Source organism: Cladophialophora yegresii (assembly GCF_000585515.1).
Source record: "Cladophialophora yegresii CBS 114405 chromosome Unknown aczIN-supercont1.2, whole genome shotgun sequence".
NCBI classification, from domain to species: Eukaryota; Fungi; Ascomycota; class Eurotiomycetes; order Chaetothyriales; family Herpotrichiellaceae; genus Cladophialophora; species Cladophialophora yegresii.
In genome coordinates this window covers 852,201-872,923 of record NW_006913046.1, presented here as the reverse complement: position 1 = coordinate 872,923, position 20,723 = coordinate 852,201, and the positions used below count along the sequence as shown (strand labels likewise).

Genomic DNA, 20,723 nt, shown 5'->3' with positions numbered 1-20,723 from the left:
CCCTGGCTGCTACAGTACGTCAAGAAGGAGCTCCTTCGTCCAGTGGGTTCGGCAGGAGCCTCACTCCCAAAAGACGAGGCTGAAGAAAAGCAAAAATGCATCAAATATCCGCCCGCACGGTGGTCGAGCCGTTTCTGCCAGCTCTCTTCGCATACTGTCCGACCATGGATCTCGTTGCAACGACGACGAGGAAGAAGGATAATGTGGATGTCTGGCGACTGAATGGGCAGCGAGTGTTTGGTGCAAATTTCAACAAACAGGAGCATGAGGGGGATGAGGGCGAAGGTCGAGAGGCCGAAAGGGAGAAAGACGCGAACGTTAGGGGTGTTGTGTGGAGGAGGGACGGTGAGTTCTGGAACTCTTCATTGCATTCCCATTTCTTTTGCTCGTCCGTCACTTAGCGATGTTAGCCTAGTGGTGTTGATACCAAGCAGGTCAAATCCTCGCCGTCGCCTGCTCAGATGGCACAATATCCCTGATCAATGCCTTTACAGGCAAGATCGCGCACCGCATATCCGCCTACAAGCAACATCCTCTTCCTCCGATATTATCACAACAATATGGGTCTCTATCGCAGCCGCACTCACGCCGACGAAGTTCCAGGCTTCCCTCACAGCCACCCCTTCCTCCCACAGTCACCAGCCTTTCCTGGACGACGCACTTTGCTTATCCCTCGCCTAATGCAGTCCGGTCTAATCTCCCTACGCCAACCTCAACGTCTCTTGATCAAATCCTCTCGCTCCGTGCCGATGTGGAGAAACTACTGCACCTCCAGGCAGACTTGCCCCACTACCTCAGCACCGTCGACATTGAAACGTCTCTGCCTAAACTCGCTACACTGCCGCCTACGGGAGTTGGTGTCGATGACGATGTCTTTAGTAGCAGGGGCAGTGTGGATGTCATCTTTCACGGTGGCGGAGATGATGATCCGGGTGGGAAGGGAGGGGTGAATGTTCTAATGGTGGGCTTAAGTGACGAGAGTGGCTGCAAGGTGCATTTGAGGATCTTTGACGCTTTCGAGGTCGGCACGGTGGACGTGCGAGGTGTGCTGCCTGAGGGGCGGGCCGCGAGGGCGGTGAGGATCGAGAGTCATCCGTTCCTCTCGACCATCTTCTTGGTTGTCGAGATGGCATCTGCCAACGGTGCGGGTGATTCGTCATTGCATCTTCTCGGGCTGGACTTGAGCTTCATACCGCAGACTGGTCTGAACCTTGCGCTTGTGTCTAAGAAGGCGACCCAGCTGGGTAATCTGCTGCGGTACATTTCGCAGGTGCAGATGCAGTTGGTTGCCGAGGTCAAAGCCGCGTTCGATCTACCGACCAAGTTTCTGCGCAACGTCAATGAAAGCCTTGCCGAGGCGGAGGAGGGTGCGGATTTTGTGTTTGTGGCACATCACCTCGCTGTGACGGGGGATTGTGACCCGAAACTGAAGGAGTGGCTGGTCGACGAAGTTGGGGAGCGGGGTCTCAAGCGATGGGAGAAGGCCGTGGGGGACTGTTTCGAAGTGGTCAGGAGGATGACAAGTGAGTGCCTTGTGCCGGCCCTGGAGAGATGTCTTATTGTGTTGTCGAGACTTGATGGGCTCGCGCGGTTCGGCCCTACGAGTAGCAAGTTGGGTTTGGATGAGAAGAGTATAGCGAAAGTTACAGAGACCGTTGACAGCATGGGGATTCTCGCCGAGGATCTCTTGATCGACGTCGATTTGGAGATGAGGGAATTTGCGGCTTTTATGAAGTGGTTGAAGTGGGAGTGCGAGGTCGAGGCTTTGGAGGAAGGGAGTGAACGAGCTGCGGAGCTCAGGGAGAGTTGGACCGGAGAAGGCGAGCTGAAGATGGTGCTGGAGTACGTGATTGGAGCGATGAAGGAAAGCCGGTTGAAGAAGTACTTGGTCAAGGGGGAGGAAGAGCAACCAGCGCCTGGCCCGGCCTCTTTCGACGAAGACCCAGATATAGGGTTCTTTGCTGAATACACCAGACGAAGAGTCAGTGGCAGGAAGCACAGGAAGTTGCCGACGTTGGGTGATTTGGTCGGACGGATGCAGAAACAGTGCGAGTCGGTGTTCTCGCAGATTGCAGAGACTTTCAGGAAGAGCATCCTCGTGAGTTATATGACGGCGTTGCCGCAGCAGTGCGATGGCAGCAAGATGGACATCAAGGTCATCCCCGATGAGACCGACATGGATCTGTACCGCCTTGTTGCGCTATCTGGAGACTTGGAGGAGCATCATCGCATTCTCCAGGTTGTGGTCACGCTACAGCAGAGTGCCGCAAAGACCTTCAAGCACACGGTCAACACGTACACGCTTTCGATACCAGACGCCCAAAGGATCCTCGACACGAAGTTTGTGGACAACAAGGAGTTTCTCGTACTTGTCGAGACGGCCTCGAATGCGAGGATCTACAGTCATGACATTATGGATGAGGATGATGGAGCTCTTGGATGGCGCCATGCCTTCGATAACGCCCAAATGAAAGGCGTGAGACCTGCTAGACTCGATGTCAACGGGCGAGTTGGTAGGAGAGTGGTCGCCGTGCTTGACAGGGACGGTCTAGGCTATGCCGTCTTCGACCTAGATGGTGAGGATGATGCTGCAGACACTGATGGCGGAGGAGACTCAATCTTGACCGGGTGAGGGAGGAACAATCGCTGGTGGCGGCGAGATGTTGAAGCTGCGGAGTCCTTCCCACGTTCTACACACGTGGTTCTAAGGCTCGGAGGATCAGGCTGTCACATTGAGTGAGGCTCTCTTGACGGGGCGCGGCGCCACTTGGCAGGAGTGATTGGCTGCCACGGCGACACAAGCGCAACCGCTGCAGGCACCACCAACGCCCTTCACGGAACGACATGCCCATGGGAGCAAATCAGCGTCGATAGGGTCAGCGAGTCCTAAGTACAGTAAGCGTAGAGGAGCCAGGTCGGTGTTAGGTCGTGCTTAAGCGGACAGGAGATGGAGGGTTGACCGCATATTTCCAGTAGCAGAAGCCGCGACCTCATCCAGGGCCTACGAGTATGTCGCCAGTACGACTAGCTGAGTTAATTAGGGCAGATCGGGTTAGCCAGGCAGCCGAGGAGGAAGCGCAGTGCCTGGCCGGGCTTGAGCGAGTCCAGCGAGCGCAGTGCGTCCAGTCCAGTCCAGTCCAGTATCAACAAATCCATCCCACTTCACGACGCTCTGTGTGCGAAACGCAAACCGAATTTGCTGCGCTTTGCAACTTTCCAAACCGCCTTTTCTCTTGTCTCCCTCCTTCCTCACCATCTCATCGCCAGTCAGCTCCCTGCATGTCGTTCTTTCCCTGACTCCTGAACCGGGTTTTTTGCTCGATTTGACTTCACCAATTCCGCGTCTTCAGACTTGATTTTGTCCACGCTCTCGCCCCTTGACCGCTGCTCGGTCCAGCCATCATGGACGTCAGAGCCGTCTTGGAGAACACCTTCTCGCCGGGTACGCGAGCACAGTGTCATTCTCAGATTCCCACCTCTTGCTGACTTTGTCCAGATGCAAACATCCGCGGTGGTGCTGAAGAACAACTAAGACAGGCCCGTGAGGGCAACTTCGTACGTTGCCTCCATGCGAGTTACACCACAACCACTGATGGCCTCATGTCTAGTCCGAATACCTTTCCATCCTCTCCCAAGAACTCGCAAACGACCAGGCAAGCCCTGCCGTTCGACAAGCCGCTGGCCTTGCCCTCAAGAACGCTTTCACCTATCGCGACGTCACCAGATTACGAGAAGTTCAGGCAAGATGGCTACAGGGGGTTGATCCTCAAATCAAGGCTCAGGTCAAGGAATTGGCTGTCAAGACCCTCACTTCTACACCGCAAGCCGCGAATTCCGCGGCCCAGCTGATTGCGACTATTGCAGCTATTGAGCTACCACGAAATGAGTGGTCTGATCTGTTGCCCTCTCTCGTCCACAATGTCGGCTCCGGCGATGACAAACTCAAGCAGTCCAGTTTGACGACCATCGGCTTCATTTGCGAGTCGGATGATGTCGAACTCAGAGAATCTTTGGTGGGATACTCCAACGCAATCCTGACTGCGGTTGTCCAAGGTGCCCGGAAAGAGGAGGCTAACCAGGACGTGCGACTCTCGGCCCTGTCGGCCCTGAGCGATGCCACCGAGTTCATCCGTAGCAACTTCGAGAATGAGGGCGAGCGCAACTACATCATGCAAGTCGTGTGTGAGGCCACGCAATCTCAAGATACCCGGGTCCAGGCTGCCGCTTTTGGCTGTCTCAACCGCATAATGGGCATCTACTACGACAAGATGAGGTTTTATATGGAGAAGGCTTTGTTCGGTCTGACTATCGCAGGCATGAAGAACGAGGAAGAGGATGTCGCCAAACTCGCCATCGAGTTCTGGTGCACAGTCTGCGAAGAGGAAATCAGCATTGAAGACGACAACCAACAAGCCCAGCAAGAGGGCTCAACCGAGCTGCGGCCGTATTTCAATTTCGCCAGAGTCGCTGCTCGCGAGGTCGTCCCTGTCCTTCTTCAACTAATGACAAAGGTTTCCGAAGATGATGCCGATGAGGAATACAACGTCGCACGCGCCGCATATCAATGCCTTCAGCTCTACGCGCAGACCATTGGCGGCGACGTGGTGCAAACCGTACTTTCCTTCGTCGAGGCCAACCTGCGAAGTGAAGATTGGACCCACCGAGATGCTGCCGTCTCATCTTTCGGCGCGATCATGGACGGTCCAGATATCAAGACCCTTGACCCTCTGGTTAGACAAGCACTCTCGGTCTTGATCGGTATGATGCAAGATCCGGTTGTGCAAGTACAGGATTCGGCAGCATTTGCCCTGAGCAGAATCTGCGACTATTGCTCAGAGTGCATGGACCCATCAGTACATCTGCAACCACTCATGCTAGCGCTTTTTGCCGGGCTCATGGGCAACCCCAAGATTGCCGCCTCTTGCTGCTTGGCTCTTCTGAACTTGACTGAACGATTTGTGGGTGAAGAGGGCGCATCCTCAAACCAGCTGACACCTCATTTCCAAGCTAGTGTGACCTCACTCCTCGCAGTCACGGAGAAGCAGGATGCAAACAACCAACTCCGAACAGCTGCATACGAGGTTCTCAGTGGTTTCGTTACGAACTCCGCCCATGACAGCCTGCAGATTGTTGCAGAGCTCTCCAACGTCATTATCCAACGCCTCGAGAGTACGATCCCAATGCAGAAGCAGATTGTCAGTATAGATGACAAGATCACCCTGGAGGAATTGCAAGTCAGCCTTAGCAGTGTTTTGCTTGCTATCGTTCAGAGACTCGAACAGAACATTGGACCACAAGCCGACCGGATTATGCAGATCAACTTGGAACTGCTGAACGTCACTGGCAACACGGGCGTTCCAGAGGTCATTTTCCAGATCGTCAGCGGTTTGGCAAACGCCTTGTCCGCCGAGTTCCTCAAATACATGGACTCGTTTGCGCCATACCTTTACAACGCGCTGGGCAACCAGGAAGCCCCGGAAATGTGCTCCTTGGCTATTGGACTTGTCAGCGACATTGTCCGTGCTTTGGAAGACAAGGCCCGGCCATACTGCGATACATTCATGAACTACCTGCTCAACGATCTCAGGGTGAGTCCACAGTGTGACAGATGTGCGCCTTTTGCTGACAACTATTCGCAGTCTGATAAACTCTCCAATGCACTCAAGCCCCCGATTCTAGAGACTTTCGGAGACATCGCCACTAGCATTGGTGTACACTTCGAAACCTATGTTACAGTGGTTGCTGGCGTCCTACAACAGGCTAACAATGTGTCTGTCGCCAACGACGTCTCGTTTGACATGCTTGACTACATTGTTTCACTACGCTCTGGTATTGCAGACGCCTGGTCAGGATTGATTCTCGCATTTAAAGGCACCGACAAGGGTATGCAGCCCCAACCGCTCCACATAGGGCTCCATGCTAACGGCGCGACAGTTAATATCCTTCAATCCTACGTTCAGCCAATCTTCGAGTTCCTGCAGACTGTTTCCCAGGACATGAACCACAATGAGGGTCTTCTCCGCGCCTGCATGGGTATCATTGCGTGAGTACATTGCTGTACCAAGATTGTCCACTTCTAACCGTCTGTAGCGATCTTAGCGAGGCATTTCCCAACGGATCGCTTGCCGACTACTATCGACAGGACTGGGTTCTCAAGCTCATCAAGGAGACCCGAACCTCGCGCGACTTCACGCCACGAACCATCAATGCAGCACGTTGGGCAAGAGAACAAGTCAAACGACAGACTCAACATCAAGGTACTATCATGAATGCCTCATGAACCTGATGCTAGAGTATCTCTTATCCCTGATATGCATTACTCCACGATCCCCGGCACCATCACCGCCGCCCCGAACCAACCTTGCCCACACTTCAGCCCAGCACCAGCACCAGCCCCAGCACAGCACCTTCAACCCACCCCTGTCAGAGCGCTGATCACCATTTGTGAAGGTAACGGCCACTTCCCATCAGAAGCGGAGACTTTAATCGGGATTCCGGAAGATGATGAGGATGCCGGCCGATCACAGAATGCAGACAATGGTCACGTGGACACTCTTTACTCCTTCGACCGCCACCTGAACGGCATAGGTGACATCCATGCTCCCCATCTCGAGACTGACGGACTAGTCAACCTCCTCCCTCCCCCATTGATTGGATCGCCTTCATCATCGCAATGGCTCGACCTGAATGCCCCCAATGTTTCTCCGGTGACGGGCGCCATAATCCAGAGTCCAACTGTACCACCACTTGATCTGCAATCGCGGTTACAGCAACAGCAGCAGCATCTCGGGCTTGGGTCTCCTGACAACGTCTTCATTCGCGACCTCGCAACATCAGGAGGACCAGTACAACCAGCTGCCAATCAAAATGGGTCGTACTTCTTCACCAACCCTAGCTACGATGGAGAGGTTGACTCCCCAGATGCCGATACCAGCTCGGCGTTCCCACCACATTGGAGGTGATGATACAACAGACAAGATATTGGCAGGAGAAGGTGCCTCTTGCACGTCCTTGCAGGATGTGGAACAAGATTAATCAGTCCCGGCAGGATTCATGGTCAGACTGGGGGCGTTGTTCGGATTAGATACACAAGACAGCACCATGATACCCCTTTCGAGGAGAGTTTTACTTTTTCTGCTTTTTGACACCCATATCCGTGCTCTTCAGCCCTCTTCTTTTCCTAGAAGATACTCCCTTGATGAGCTGGGATGGAATCTTAGTTTTCAGCGAATACGAACAGTGCCACTGCCGAATGGACCTCTTTTTCGTCATATCTGTGGAACATTGCGCACCTGGACGATTCATCTGTGGCACGCGACATTACCGCTGTGATAGATCAGGTAAATCCATGCTCCGTTCTTGTCTCGCGTGCCATACTCTACTTTACCAGGCCCCGAAGTTATGATGTTGGCTTTCACTCGTGAACCGTTCAATTTTGAGGCCCCGTCCCCTCCCCCTCCCCGGCTTGATAGACCATGCTCCCATCCCTCCCCTGCTTGATCTCGGATTCCATCCGCGCGCGCATACCTTGCCACCATATCCCTAGGACGAGTGGTTTAGATTAGCGGATCGTGTTATACGGACGGGGACGGATGAAATAGCGACAGCTAGGGAGCGGGGGCCAGCCACTCGGCCAGCCAGAGAGCCAGGGCATACAGGGCATACAGGACATGCAGCTCCAGGCCCGGGAGTCCCTTTCCCTCCCCTTTCCTTGCACGTGACTCCAGAGTCATGGCGAGGGGGGATAAAGGAACGCGAAAACAGGGTTTATAATCCCAGAGAGTGGTCCCCCTTGCGCTTGCATTTGATTCCAGGTCGTGGGCATGGCGTGGGTAAAGGAAGGACCAAGAAACGGAAACAGAAAGGCAGCAGCCCAGTAACTCACCATTCATATCAACAGCCTGCTCGATCAAGAACCGTTGGCTCTCGTCCGCGTACGCCACGGGGTGGCGGTAGAATAACTTGTCGACGACGCATTCGACGGACTGCCCGATCTTGACCGTGCCGTTGATGCCGTCGCTTTTGCCGTCCGCTGTCACTGCGCCGGTCGGGGAAATCAATTCGTCGTAGGCGCGCAGCATCTGTGCGGTGGTTAGGAGCTGAATGGGAATTGCGAGACGTGGTGCGAGCCAGAGAGGGGGGGGGGTGAAAAGCAGGGGGCTGGATGGTATGCGGGGTGAGTGTACGAAAGATTGGATGAGCATATCCATCTCAGGTCCACATGGCCATACTCACCGTCTCGACGGGCGTTATCCACTCCTTGGGCCACAGGTCCGTGACTTCCTTTGGTGTCAGGTTCGTCGCGACGTAGGCGGGCATGATGCAGTTCAGGGCGATCCCGTCGGTGGCATACACCAAGGGGCCTAGGCTTCGCGTCAGGGCGAGGACGGCGTGTTTCGTTGCGCCTAAGAGACAAGTCCTCGTTAGCTGCGTACTGGACAGTACTTCACGGGTATTTTGGGCCACCGAGAGAGGGCGCGCCGAGGCAGAACCACATGTGCCACATCTAACCGACCACCGCAGAAGAGACACATCTAAATCAACTCAACTTACAATACTCTGGCGCCACCGGGAAGGGATACAATGCCGAACAAGAACTCGTGATGACCATTTTGGGAACGAAAGTCCCACTGTCACTACTGCCGCCCGACGTGGCTTCCGCGGAACCACCCTTCAACCGCTTCGCCGTCCTCCGCGTATAATGGACAAACAGCTTCAGCCCGTAAAAGACGCCAATCTGATTCACCTGCGTGCAGAGCATGTTCGGCTGCGTCGGCTCGTCGTCCACATCTTCGGCATGCAACGGATTGCCTAGCGTGATATGCTCGCGCTCCGCGGTGCCGGCGTTGGCTGCGAAGAAGTCGATCTTGCCGCCGCCCCAGTCGTACGCGCGGCGGAAGAGGGAAGCCTGGCTGTCCCAGGAGGCGACGTCCGTGTGGATGAACGTGTGTCGCGCAGGGTCTAGAGTGGCTGATATGGCGGCGTATGCTTCGGGGCGGATGTCCGCGAGGACGACGCGCCACTGTTGTTGTTGTTGTTGTTGGTCGGAGGGGGAGGAGAGGAGATGGCGGACGAGACCGAGACCGATGCCGGAGCAGCCTCCTGCATCCATATATAGCAGGTGTTTAGCGAGGAGGTGGCAGCATGATAGGCATAAGGGATGGATGGGTGCCACATATTGTAGACGCTGACGTGCGAGCCGGGGAACGTACCTGTTATTATTGCTGTTTTCACGTTGTCTGCCATTACTGTGGTACGGTCAATCGCTGGATAATTCAAATAAAAGGCCCAATGCGCAATGCAGCTGGGAGGGAAGGGATCCTGGGACACCTATATGCATGGACTGGAAATGGAAGGGTCAAGGGAGTATTAGTCCTGTGTCGTGAAAAGCCATAAGCTCTTATATAGTATTGCACGAATAGTATTGAGTCCGAAAGAGGAGAGATCAAGTATTGGCTATCTCGTCAAGTATTGGCTCGCTCGGTCGCGGATCCAGCATCATCTGGCGTATCCGAAGCATCGACGGGCGAACCGAGGTGTCAGACGCACTGTGACCGCTCCTGACATGGAGGTTGCGAGTCGTCACCCACAAAGACGTCTTCCCCGCAAGTCTCGAAGCGATGTTTGTCATCATGGTGTAACCAATGCGGAGGCCGAATGTCGACGTCCCATGGCGTCTCTCGTGTGATTAGGCGTCCTTCAGCTCGACAAGACCAGATCCCTTGGATTAGGCGACCCTTGGGATTGCTCTGTCCTGGCTATTCGGGGAGAGTCATCAGCGTATTCCGTCGTAGCAGTTGTCATCGCGCGAGGGCGGATTTTCGTGTGCACAGCTGTGCAAAAGTTGGCAACAATTGCCTCGAAGATGTGAACTCGCTCCTACTCCTTTGAGGAATAGAAATCCGGCTTCTACTGCTCTCGAACCGTCCAGAGGGGTGCAATGGTTTCAACGGCGCGCTCAACAACAGCCTTGATTCGATCCCTCAAGACGGTATTGGCGCATTCAACATCAAGCGTCTCGAGCCATAGCTTGGCAGCATGCTTGTCGAAGCGGATTTCCAACCCTGGAACAGGGATCCCCAAGGCTGCCAGCCTGGCGCGTTCAGCAGCGGCTGCGCTTTCCATGTCGACTTCTTCTTCCGACTCATCTTCGGACATATCGGCCTCCTGCTTGGTCTCCTCGTCACCTCTCGTGGGGACCTTTCGCTCGGGTCCGTACGAAATACGCGGCTGCTCGATTGGGGCGATGTTGTCACCGAATTGCTCCTCAAGGAACATGCACAGCCTCGAAAACCGATCTTCGGGCGAAAGATTCGTGTGCTCGTTCTTTGGTGTCTTATGCTCGCGGCCGTGATGGTGATGTGCTGATTTGCTTGATGAGTATTTGACAGCTGCGGGACTGCTTTCCACTGTCATGAGGACAGCCATGACAGCGTCTGCTATACCGTCGTTCATCGTGTTTCCTTCCCATTCAAGCTCGACCTGCTTTTGTCTGCCTGACCACTTCAAAGCCACGCAGCCCATGATGAGAAGCGTTCGTGGTGGTTCTGCAATAATTTCTTCATCGGCTTCTTCTTCCCGCTCAGAGCCATTTGTCCCATTGCTCTGGGCCGACTCCGTTTTGACGTGGCCATTGGTCTCCGGCTTGATGTGGCCGACTTCTTCAATGCTGCCGAATGTGCCTTCCAGGGCCCATTTGATGAGGTCAATGCCGGCTGCAACCAGCGTAATATGTTGCCGGCATAGAATAGTTGTCGTTGTCAAACCGGCATATTCTCGTAAGTCTTCTGGCGCCATGAGGCTGAGCTTGAAGCCGTTTTGTACCAACACCCCACTGACCACTCTGGATTCATCGATGTCGGTTGATGATGGCGGAGGTACTTGGGCTAGCTTGCCGACGACTTTGGCGACTTTGTCCTTCTTGAAGGGAATTTTGATCTCCGCCCCGTTTTCGGGGCTGTAAACTTTTGTTTGGTGCGCACTGGGGTTGCTTGCGAGTCTCCTAGAGTTCAGGTCTAGAAGTCTGGATCTGAGTCGTGCGGCTTGAGAGCGTTCTCCATGGACCAGGATGATATGGGGTGCTGCAACTTGCTCAATGAAGTCTACATTCTCCACCCCGGTAACGTGGGCTGCGAATTGGAACTCCTCGACAGTACAGCGACGAGGTATCATCACAGCGGCGTCGTCGTCTCTGTGTCTGCGGCCTACCGCCTGACTATTGTTCGAACCGCTCATGATGGCTGGGATCATGTCAGGCTCTGACAATATGGTTCTGGCCATTGTCCCTTCCACGTTGTAGCCGGTCATGACAACTCCATTGCGTTGATCTGGAGCCCATCTTTCAAGCAACGTGCGAGACATGCCCGATTGCATCATACCAGGCGAAGCCAACATCACACACCCGCCGACATCGTCGAAGCGATCCAGATTTCGCAAACTGCGTACAAAGCGGAAGTCCCAAGGCCCAGCACTGACGCCTTTGGCGTTGCCTGCCGCCTCAGCCTCGGCCATTCTTTCTCGGAATATGCGTTTGATGTTGTCGTTCATTGCATTGATATACGTCTGGTATACAACCATGCATTTACGGGCGGTGGTCCCGGTGTAGTATATTGGAATCTTTTGCAGCTCCGGATGTCGCTGCCAGTAATCCTCGAGGATAAGAAGCAGTTCCTGAGCTCGCCCCAGCGCGAACACCGGCATCAAGACTTTGCCACCGCGATTCAGGATGCCAGACACCGCCTTGAGAAGTCCAGCTTCTCTCTCTGCCCGGGGTGGGGCGTTCGAGATGCCGAAAGTCGACTCTGTTATGAGGACATCAATCCTTCCAACACTTGCGACGTTTGGCACCTCGGCCGCTACCAGATGACGATCTTGTTCTCGAGAATAGTCTCCGGTGAAGAAAATATTTAGTCCGGCTATGTTGATGAGGAACATGGCCGCACCCAGGACATGGCCAGCCGGGTACGGTGTTATCCTGACCCCCGAGACTGTATGCGTGGTGTAAAAGTCTATCGTCTCGATCTGTGGGAGCGTCGAGATGTGGTCAGCTTCGGTATAGAGTGAGGTTCTTTGGTCGGATGTCGAAGTGGTGTTGCTGACTCGGACAGAGTCTTGGATGAGCCATTTGTAGATTGCTTTCGTTGGATGGGTCATAAACACACGACCCTTAAAGTCGGTTTTGGCAAGGACATAAGGAAGAGCGGCCGCGTGGTCGAGGTGGAAGCTGCGTAATAGCGATGTTAGCCTTCTGTCCAGAGCTGGTCTGAGAGTAGCAACTTGTTCTTGGGCTCGGGAGGTAGAACACGCCGGATGGAGATTCGGGAAGAGCAGAAATGGATGGATCGTGGTTCAACAATTTGTATTCATGTCTGCCTATAGGTACAAGATCGTGTTGCAGGTGTTTATTGGGTCCTTTGCCCTTCAAGTGGCGGCGTTGCGTAGATGAGGCGCAGCCTCACTTTGTCCGCAACCACATTCCACGCTGCAACCTCCAAAGACGACGCTGAAAAGGAAGCAGAGGGTGACCTACTGGCTGATTAGAAGGATATCGACTGTGCTCAGGTCGAAGTCGTCAAAATAGGGCATGGCTGACATTCCTTCGCGACCTGTATGCATACCCGCGTCGAGCTAAACACTGGTTAGCGAAGAATTGATCCTTGAAACCTTCTCCCTTACCATGACGGTCTTGCCCTTGTATTGTAGAATATGACACGATCGTCCAACTTCTTGACATCCTCCCAATCCCGTGAAGACAAGCTCGTCTGATGGATCAACGGGGTCGTCATCTTGAGCATCAATAATCGCTCCGAGCTTTCTTTTCGTAGCCATGATCCAAGTGGTGGCAGTGCTATGTTAGGCGCGATCGATAGAGAATTTCAGGCAAGCACTGATCCAGTGCAAGGGTATTTCGTAGAAGGTGCGTGAGCAGACAAAATGACATGGCACGCCCCTGCCGTGAAGATTCATCTAAGGGCGAATCATCCCCGGAGATCGTTCTATCCTTGATTTATTTGGAGCGCAACAAAACCGTGGAAGCAGTGAAGAGGGCGAGGCGGATGAGGTGTCATTCACACATCAAATGTCGAGTGATTGACATGAATGGGGGCAAGGGTCAAAGTGAAGGAGAAATGGAAGTCGAGGTGAAGTGACCGGAAATACAAAGTACACAGGATGAATGCGCAGATGGTGGCACGTGACTGCGGCTATTGACGATATGGTGCAGGCATCTTTTCCGCGGTTTGCACTTTCGACATTCATCGCATCACTCAACTCACTATTTTACACTGCGGTTTAATCCTTACACCTGCTCCAGCAAGTACACGCGACTCCTCGATGTCGTCAGAACCTACACAGGCATGCTAGGGACAAGAAGGGGGTCGAGCGTGACACCACGCTCACTCGGAATCCAGAGGCAGGTTCAGAGTCAGAGACAAGCACCACGGTGGAATTGACGCAAAACCTTGGACTCTCTCATCCACCATGGCTCACTCGCCCCCAGCGCCGTCGCGCCCTCCTCTTCCCCAGACGCAGACTTCATTCCCGCGCGACTTCTCCGCCCCAAATGGCAGACCCAGCCCGCTTGGGCCTCAGTCCCCTCCCGTGGGCATGAATTACGCCTCATCTTCACCGCAAGCTTTCTCTCCCCAGCAGTATTTCCAACCGCCCGCGGCGAAAAGACCCCGACTCTCACCAGATATCCAGTCCCCGTCAGCCGCCCAGAGCTTTCCAGGCACGCCGACAGGCTTATCAGGCATTCCAGCCAGCAATACCCCCGTGAATAGTGCTCCTGCTCCCACTGCGCGTCCAGCTACTTTGATGCCGCCTCCACAGCGGCCGCCGGATAAAGAGGATCGAAGTCATGAAGATATTTTGGCGGGCACTGGAATCAACATCGAGGAGGAGTCTAGGTTGCTGGTTCAGAATGACTATTTTGGGGGGAGCTCAACTTCGCAGACGGCAAAAGGCTCTTTTCAATTCAACAACAACTCGTTGACGCTACCAGGTTCAAGTGGAGGTATAGGAGCTCCACCACCGGGACAAACAGATGGGTTGAATGCAAGCCAGGAGCCTCGGCCGTCCGAGGAGGAAATGAAGCAGAGGCTTGAAGAGCGTGCCGACTGGGAGGAATCGAGACACAGTCAACATCCCTTATGGGACATGTTTTTGCTGGGAGGAGCGCTTAATGAGAGGATACGGAACATCAGCATCACCGAACATCTGGTCGATCCGCAGTCTGGAGTGCTAGTAAACACCCAGAAGCATATGCCTCCGCCCACAGTGCGAGTCAATGGCCTCGAAGGCGCTTCTCGTGTCATCGACAAGGGTCAAGCGATTCTTGATACTCAAGGAAAAGGCGAGCGGCTATCAGACATCATGAAAGTTATCAATTTGGCCGCCCAGTCCCGGATAACCGGTCTTCTCAGTGCTTCTTCAAGACTCGCCAAGGAACGGCGGCAGCATTCGAAAGGCAAAATACCAGACGAATGGCAGGATATAGCAGCGCCACCCAAGCTTGGGGTCGACCTTTTAGAAGCCGCACCAAGTCCGGCAGGCAGCTCCAGCTTGAAGCGTGAGTGTTCTTCTTTTGCGTTGAATTATTATCACTGCTGACTAGGTCAGGCACGCATTCGCAAGCTAACAGCCAGCCATCTTTCTCAAACGACCCGGCGCAAGTGCCTGAAAGGTTGATTTCCACGTTCGACAAGGTGTCATACGGGGAGAAAACTGCCGAGGAGATGCGTCGCCAGAAGAGAAGCAAACGGAGGACCGCCGCGAAGGATGAAGCTTCAGCTACGCCTGCCGGTGATAGCACTCTGGATGCCGCCAGCGCTGCTCTCGAAGCTGAAAAGAAAACCACCAAGAAAGAGAGGAAGCTGGCTGAGACCAAATTTACCGAACAGCAGCAACACAAGTCGGCGAATGAAGCCGCACGGATGGCTGTAGCAGGCATCTTGGGTAACCGTAAAAAGGCAGGCAGGACCTTTGACTGGATGAATGCAGGCAAAGCAGGAGCCAGCCCAGCGGCAACTCCTGGCAGACCGCCGGTATCAGGTCCAACGTCGACAGCCGGCACCCCCGCTCCTGAACGAACTCGAGCACCGCCAAAGGACAACCAGTTTGGCCACTGGGATGAGGACAAGGACGCCAGAATCCAGGCTCGAGACGTGTTGCTTGTCTTGGAGAGTGACGGGCGGGCCTCGCGCTCATACCTCAAAGGAGTCAACTTGCCGGAGAAGAGTGATTCTTGACATGTGCATTTCTAGATTCTTTGCATCAGTTTGCATAGGAAGAGAGCGAGTTCTTATGCCGTGGCGGCCCCTCCTGGGGCGATAGGCATGGCTTACTGTAAGATAATTGCCTTTAAAAAGACATTTCAGTGCGAGATGTGGAGGACGAGCAGCACACAGAATGAAATGATGGCTGCATGGGGATCAAGGATCACATACGTGCCTCATCTATTGCCAACGAGCCGTCTTTGATACATGCCAGGCTGAGGTGACAATGTCAGAGGTAGCCTGGGCTTGTGCACGGAGTTTCATTCGTATCACCATGGCCTCTTGCTCTTCGGCTCCCTGTTGGTGGGAGGGTTGCTCAAATACGTTACTGCAGAACGAATCGGCCATTCGGGTCTTGTCGCATTGTCGTGATCGCCTGTGCCACGGTATCGGAGGATCTTCGCCTTTGCCAGCTAGAATTGGTGCTCCGGTGGCGGAACCTTGTCATCCGCTGCAGGATCTTATTATCCCCAACGACGTTTCAGTAGGATAGGCATGTGGAAGAAAAATAGTCCATCATTCAAATAAATACACAAGAGTCAATGTAAGGGCGACGCTAAACCAGAGTCTGGTGCGTCCTCCCGCGCAAGCTGTGGTGCGACGAGAAGCGCCAGGGCAGATCGGCAGAGGTATCAACCCTTCGGACGCCTACTGCATTTGCCGCAGCCCGAGGACTCGGAGGGCCTCATAGGCGACGACCAAGGATGCGCGCACAAAAACTGGGGCAGTCGCTCACAAAGCCGGGGCAGCGGCTAACTGAGCAGACCGTGACAGCACCACACAGTCGTGGATAATGGTTGGTAGTTGGTAGTCAAGCACTGTGTATGCGCCGCAGCAGGCATCGGGGTCGAGGTGAAGAGTGTCGAAAACAGGCGAACAGTCGATTGACGCAGGCTCAAGATGGTGTCATGGGTGTTTAACTGTGATGATTCGGCCGGCTACGACGCGGTCCCCAATCCGCCGCCCGACGCCCAAATTGAGAAGCCACGGAAGCGTCCAGGGTTCAAGTTGGAGTTGCGCTACGACGTGCTGGGTTAATGGCAGAGACAGTGCAAACCTCACTTCACACCTCAATCTACATCATCGTCGACCTTCTCCCACTGAACCTGCCTTGACTTGACCGGCACCAAAACTATTCTTTCCCAGACACCGGCATTCGTTGTACTTTCTGTCACCCTACGATCCTGCTAGACTCGCAGATATGAGCGTGGAAGTGCAGCAATAGGCGTTTCCCGCCTGAGGTTGTGCGTCTCCACGTTTTTACCCGAACCACGAACTCCGCCTCGACGACGACCATCTCACCCTGCTCGTCCTTTTCCACGACTCTGATCCTTCGTCCGCTCCCAAAATCCCCCACCCCGTATAGACTCGAGCCGTGACTCCGATCTTACGGATTCACACTCGTGTGTGCCTCATATGCCGTACCCTGCACTCGACAACATCCGTGTTGTCGAGCCACTGGCAGACCAACCCGCCTGAAACACCATGTCTACACCTTCGATAGCGACCACCCTCTTGCCTGCCCACCACGGTCAATATGGTTATGCTCACATAAACCCATACTCGCCAACAACCCGCACCTACCCCGCTACCAACATTGTACCTCCGCCTCCACGCCTGAACACTTCTTATCAGAGTTACGCCAGCACCTCCCAGTACCCACAACCCCAACAGTCACCTGCGATATCGTACAGAGGGCCGTCTCACATCTCCACTATGGCTCCCTCTCAATCGACTTCAGTCTTTCCTGACCCTCTGAGAAGACAGCCGGACTGGAATGAGTTCTATAAAAACGGAGTTCCCAAAGAAATCATCGTGATTGATGACGACAGTCCAGAGCCTGATACACTGACGACCCGGCCACAAGGACACGATACGAACGGCTATCAAACAAATACTGGTCGGAAACGAAAAGTCGATCAAGGTTACAACGTCGAGTACACTGATAGTCCGACGTACTCAACACACCCGGCAAAGTTTGCGTCATCGTCGGCCTCATACCACTCGGGTGATCGGACCACTTCCCTTCAGACAGTGACGGCTCCAACATCCCTCGAGTCGTATGGTAGCAACACGGCCAGCAACAGTTATGAAGATGTCAGGGTGGGACAAAAGCGAAAGAGAGCGCAGCCGCAGAAAGAGACGCGAGCACAAGCGAAGCGAAAACAGCAAGAGTCTGTGCCAGATGCGTTCCTCGACTATGTCCCGCCACCAAAACCTCTGAAAAAGGCTGCCGATGTCCACGTCCCGGTGATGCGAGATGCAGAGAAGCACAAGAATTTAAAAGTAGACGACGAGGACGGGCACTACATTGTGACGCCTGGCACAAAACTAGCAGAGCGATGTAAGTTTGAGGGACGTCACCACTGGGACGCTGTGCTGACATATTGAACAGATGAAATCGTCAAACTCCTTGGACAAGGCACCTTCGGTAAAGTCGTCGAAGCATACGATTCCAAAAAGAAATCCAAATGTGCCGTCAAGATCATTCGATCAGTGCAAAAGTATCGCGATGCCTCTCGGATTGAGCTGCGCGTCCTGTCTACGCTTGCGCTCAACGACAAGAACAACCGGAACAAGTGCATCCACCTGCGGGACTCTTTCGACTTCCGAAACCACATCTGCATAGTGACAGACCTGCTCGGACAAAGTGTCTTTGATTTTCTCAAAGGGAACGGCTTTGTGCCGTTTCCCAGCTCCCAGATTCAGAACTTTGCCCGACAGCTGTTCACCAGCGTCGCCTGTAAGCTGCCCGCCAATATTGCGCGAACTTGCTGCTAACACTGCGTAGTTCTCCATGATCTGAACCTTATCCATACCGATCTCAAGCCGGAAAATATCCTTCTCGTCCACAATACTTACCAGACGTTCACCTACAACCGTACAATACCGTCATCCTCTCATACCACGTCACGGACAGCTCGGCAACGAAGGGTGCTTTTGGACAGTGAGATCCGCCTGATAGATTTCGGGTCAGCCACTTTCGACGACGAATACCATTCCTCAGTCGTCTCAACAAGACATTACCGAGCGCCTGAGATCATCCTACAGCTTGGGTGGAGTTTCCCCTGTGACATTTGGAGCATTGGATGCATACTAGTCGAGTTCTTCACAGGTGATGCACTGTTCCAGACTCACGACAACCTTGAGCACCTCGCAATGATGGAGGCGGTCTGCAGTAGCAAAATCGACGCCAAGCTTGTCAAGCAAGTGTGTTCGGGAGGTCGCGGTGCCAACGCCAACTCTGCTGCAAAATTCTTCAACCGAGGCAAACTGGAATATCCCAACCAGGAAACGTCCAAGGCATCCAGGAAATACGTCAAGGCAATGAAGCATCTTCACGTACGTCTTAGCTTGTGGACTTACTTTCGATATAGTGCCATGCTGACACGATCTCGTTACAGGAATTCATTCCAGCCAATACGCCGTTCAACAGGCAGTTACTCGACCTTTTACGGAAGATCTTCGTCTATGATCCGAAGAACAGAATCACTGCCAAGGAAGCACTCAAACATCCCTGGTTCAAGGAGACGTTGGTTGACGACGGCACGGAAGCCATTCGAATACGTGAAGAGCGTGCCGCTCAGGGCATGGGGGTTCCCAGCACGAAACGCCCGAGAGTGGAGCAATAACAGAGGTCGAAGCGAATGCGCATCTCTTTGCCTGATGACACGATGTAATGGCCGACGAGGCCGTCACGGATGTGGGTTGAGCCTATCGCCTGCTGCCACATACATGTGGAACACCTTGAACGAACCACGACGTTAATGATCACATATTTGGGTTTGGACAGCAAAGGATGAAGGCATACGGGGTCAAGATGGTGCCGGGGCAGACAAGGGCAGGTTCATGGGATCTCTCCTCAACAGAACCGACGTTGATCCCATCGGTGGACCGACGAAGGGGCGCCGGAGTGAACCCCAACAGGCAAATGAAAAGTATTTGTCCAGCGCTACTCTCTGTCTTTCACATGTCGCCGACCCCAACGGGCGAGGTCATGTGCAACGAGAAGAGTGGGCGAGCCGAGGTCGGACGAATACAACGGAGAAATGTCCTCGCTGTACCTAGCATCAAGACTTTAGGGCCCGCGGCTAGATGGCGGTGCCGTGGCCTAATTACATAGCGGTATGACATAGCTGGCAGATATCGCAACTATCCTCTTACCCCTTTCAGTGCAGAAGAGTGGAAGGACACGAGAGTAGACAAAAGAGTCTACTGTGGACGTTCCCGTGACTCGCAGTCATGGAACTGTCTCCCGTCATGTATCCTGCCCAGCCCTCGCTCGACGACCGCTCATCAAACTTTCATGACATGTCCTGAGACCAAGGGTACAGTCTGTTCTTGAAGCCATGAACCCGATCTCGGTTTCAAGCACCTTTCCCCATGACCATCGCAGACGAGAACCACTAATCCTGGAATCGAGGCGAGTTAGACGCCGTCTGTAGAATTCTATCCCTCATTTTCTTGCACATCACATCACGTTGTTTCATATTCCTTGTACTCCGTATGGCCTGTATCTACCACTCCCTCATTCTCTTACAGCTTATATTGTTCATCATTCCTTGGATGGGCCTCCGACCAGGGATCTCAGCCCACACTTTTACACATATACCTGATTCATACACGAATAGACTGATTCAACGTGCCGATAGTACATGTCGGTCGCAGCTACTGTAAGAGGAACATAGAATCTTGGATCTGAGATGTCGATTCGAGTAGAGAGTAGATTCGGCAGATCAGATCAGGTTGGAGCACATCAGATTAGATCGTATCTTCCCGGTACAGTATGTCTGGTCACAGACCGTGCTAGTGTTTCCATCTAGATTTTTGTTGTACGTGAAGAGCTCGAGCACGGCGAGTGCCTGTCTGTCACTTACTTTTTGTTGTTATGTGCAGAGCTCGAGCAACAGCACGAGCACGAGTGGGGCGAACGGGACCAGCACGAGCACCTTGCTCTATCTCAGCACTCAGCACTCAGCACTCATTGCATTTCAGTCTCATTCGCTTCCATCCTCCCAGCCTCCATTCCCTCCTCGGCCGACTTACATGGTACGTCAGTACCAGTACCATGACGCTCGCTCCTCAGATTATGTGGGTAGGTTTCTTCGGCTAGGATCCCCACCAAGGATCAACAAGAACAATCAGGAACAAGAACAGGACCCATCATCTCGCAGACATCTCTCCCCACCGTGCCAGTGTGCTTCTGTCTCGGCATCGCATCCATTGCCAAGATGTCGTCGCTCTCGCCGCCGTCGCCGCCTCGTTATGGACGTTCCCGTGGCCGGCGTGGCACGCCACATCAAAGCACACGTCCACGTCTAGACATGTGGACGGGAAAAGAGGGGGGGGGACGGGGATGGCGTCGCGTACCCGCCGCCGCGCAGATTACCGAACCTGACGTGGTGGCTCGCGATGTCTGCTAAGTTGGCATCGAGCGTGAACGGAGGG

The 20,723-nt window shown here is 53.9% G+C and overlaps 6 protein-coding genes across 6 annotated transcripts; 4 read left to right on the top strand and 2 right to left on the bottom strand.

Annotated features, from left to right (window-relative positions):
* Positions 1-95: 95 nt before the first annotated feature.
* A1O7_02230 (uncharacterized protein) lies at positions 96-2,632 on the top strand (the record flags this gene model as incomplete). The annotated part of the gene is made up of 2 exons (XM_007756264.1): positions 96-345; positions 432-2,632. 2 exons carry the CDS (start codon positions 96-98, stop codon positions 2,630-2,632), a joined length of 2,451 nt encoding a protein of 816 aa, XP_007754454.1.
* Positions 2,633-3,402: 770 nt separating this feature from the next.
* A1O7_02229 (uncharacterized protein) lies at positions 3,403-6,962 on the top strand (the record flags this gene model as incomplete). Its single annotated transcript, XM_007756263.1, has 7 exons — positions 3,403-3,442; positions 3,497-3,555; positions 3,609-5,588; positions 5,640-5,883; positions 5,935-6,043; positions 6,091-6,257; positions 6,451-6,962. 7 exons carry the CDS (start codon positions 3,403-3,405, stop codon positions 6,960-6,962), a joined length of 3,111 nt encoding a protein of 1,036 aa, XP_007754453.1.
* A 1,249-nt stretch (positions 6,963-8,211) lies between these two features.
* A1O7_02228 (uncharacterized protein) lies at positions 8,212-9,112 on the bottom strand (the record flags this gene model as incomplete). The annotated part of the gene is made up of 2 exons (XM_007756262.1): positions 8,212-8,405; positions 8,554-9,112. 2 exons carry the CDS (start codon positions 9,110-9,112, stop codon positions 8,212-8,214), a joined length of 753 nt encoding a protein of 250 aa, XP_007754452.1.
* A 797-nt stretch (positions 9,113-9,909) lies between these two features.
* A1O7_02227 (endoribonuclease ysh1) lies at positions 9,910-12,828 on the bottom strand (the record flags this gene model as incomplete). The annotated part of the gene is made up of 3 exons (XM_007756261.1): positions 9,910-12,223; positions 12,530-12,627; positions 12,676-12,828. 3 exons carry the CDS (start codon positions 12,826-12,828, stop codon positions 9,910-9,912), a joined length of 2,565 nt encoding a protein of 854 aa, XP_007754451.1.
* Positions 12,829-13,479: 651 nt separating this feature from the next.
* A1O7_02226 (uncharacterized protein) lies at positions 13,480-15,248 on the top strand (the record flags this gene model as incomplete). Its single annotated transcript, XM_007756260.1, has 2 exons — positions 13,480-14,569; positions 14,620-15,248. 2 exons carry the CDS (start codon positions 13,480-13,482, stop codon positions 15,246-15,248), a joined length of 1,719 nt encoding a protein of 572 aa, XP_007754450.1.
* A 1,512-nt stretch (positions 15,249-16,760) lies between these two features.
* A1O7_02225 (CMGC/CLK protein kinase) lies at positions 16,761-18,907 on the top strand (the record flags this gene model as incomplete). Its single annotated transcript, XM_007756259.1, has 4 exons — positions 16,761-17,619; positions 17,671-18,018; positions 18,067-18,617; positions 18,680-18,907. 4 exons carry the CDS (start codon positions 16,761-16,763, stop codon positions 18,905-18,907), a joined length of 1,986 nt encoding a protein of 661 aa, XP_007754449.1.
* Between the last annotated feature and the right edge of the window lie 1,816 nt (positions 18,908-20,723).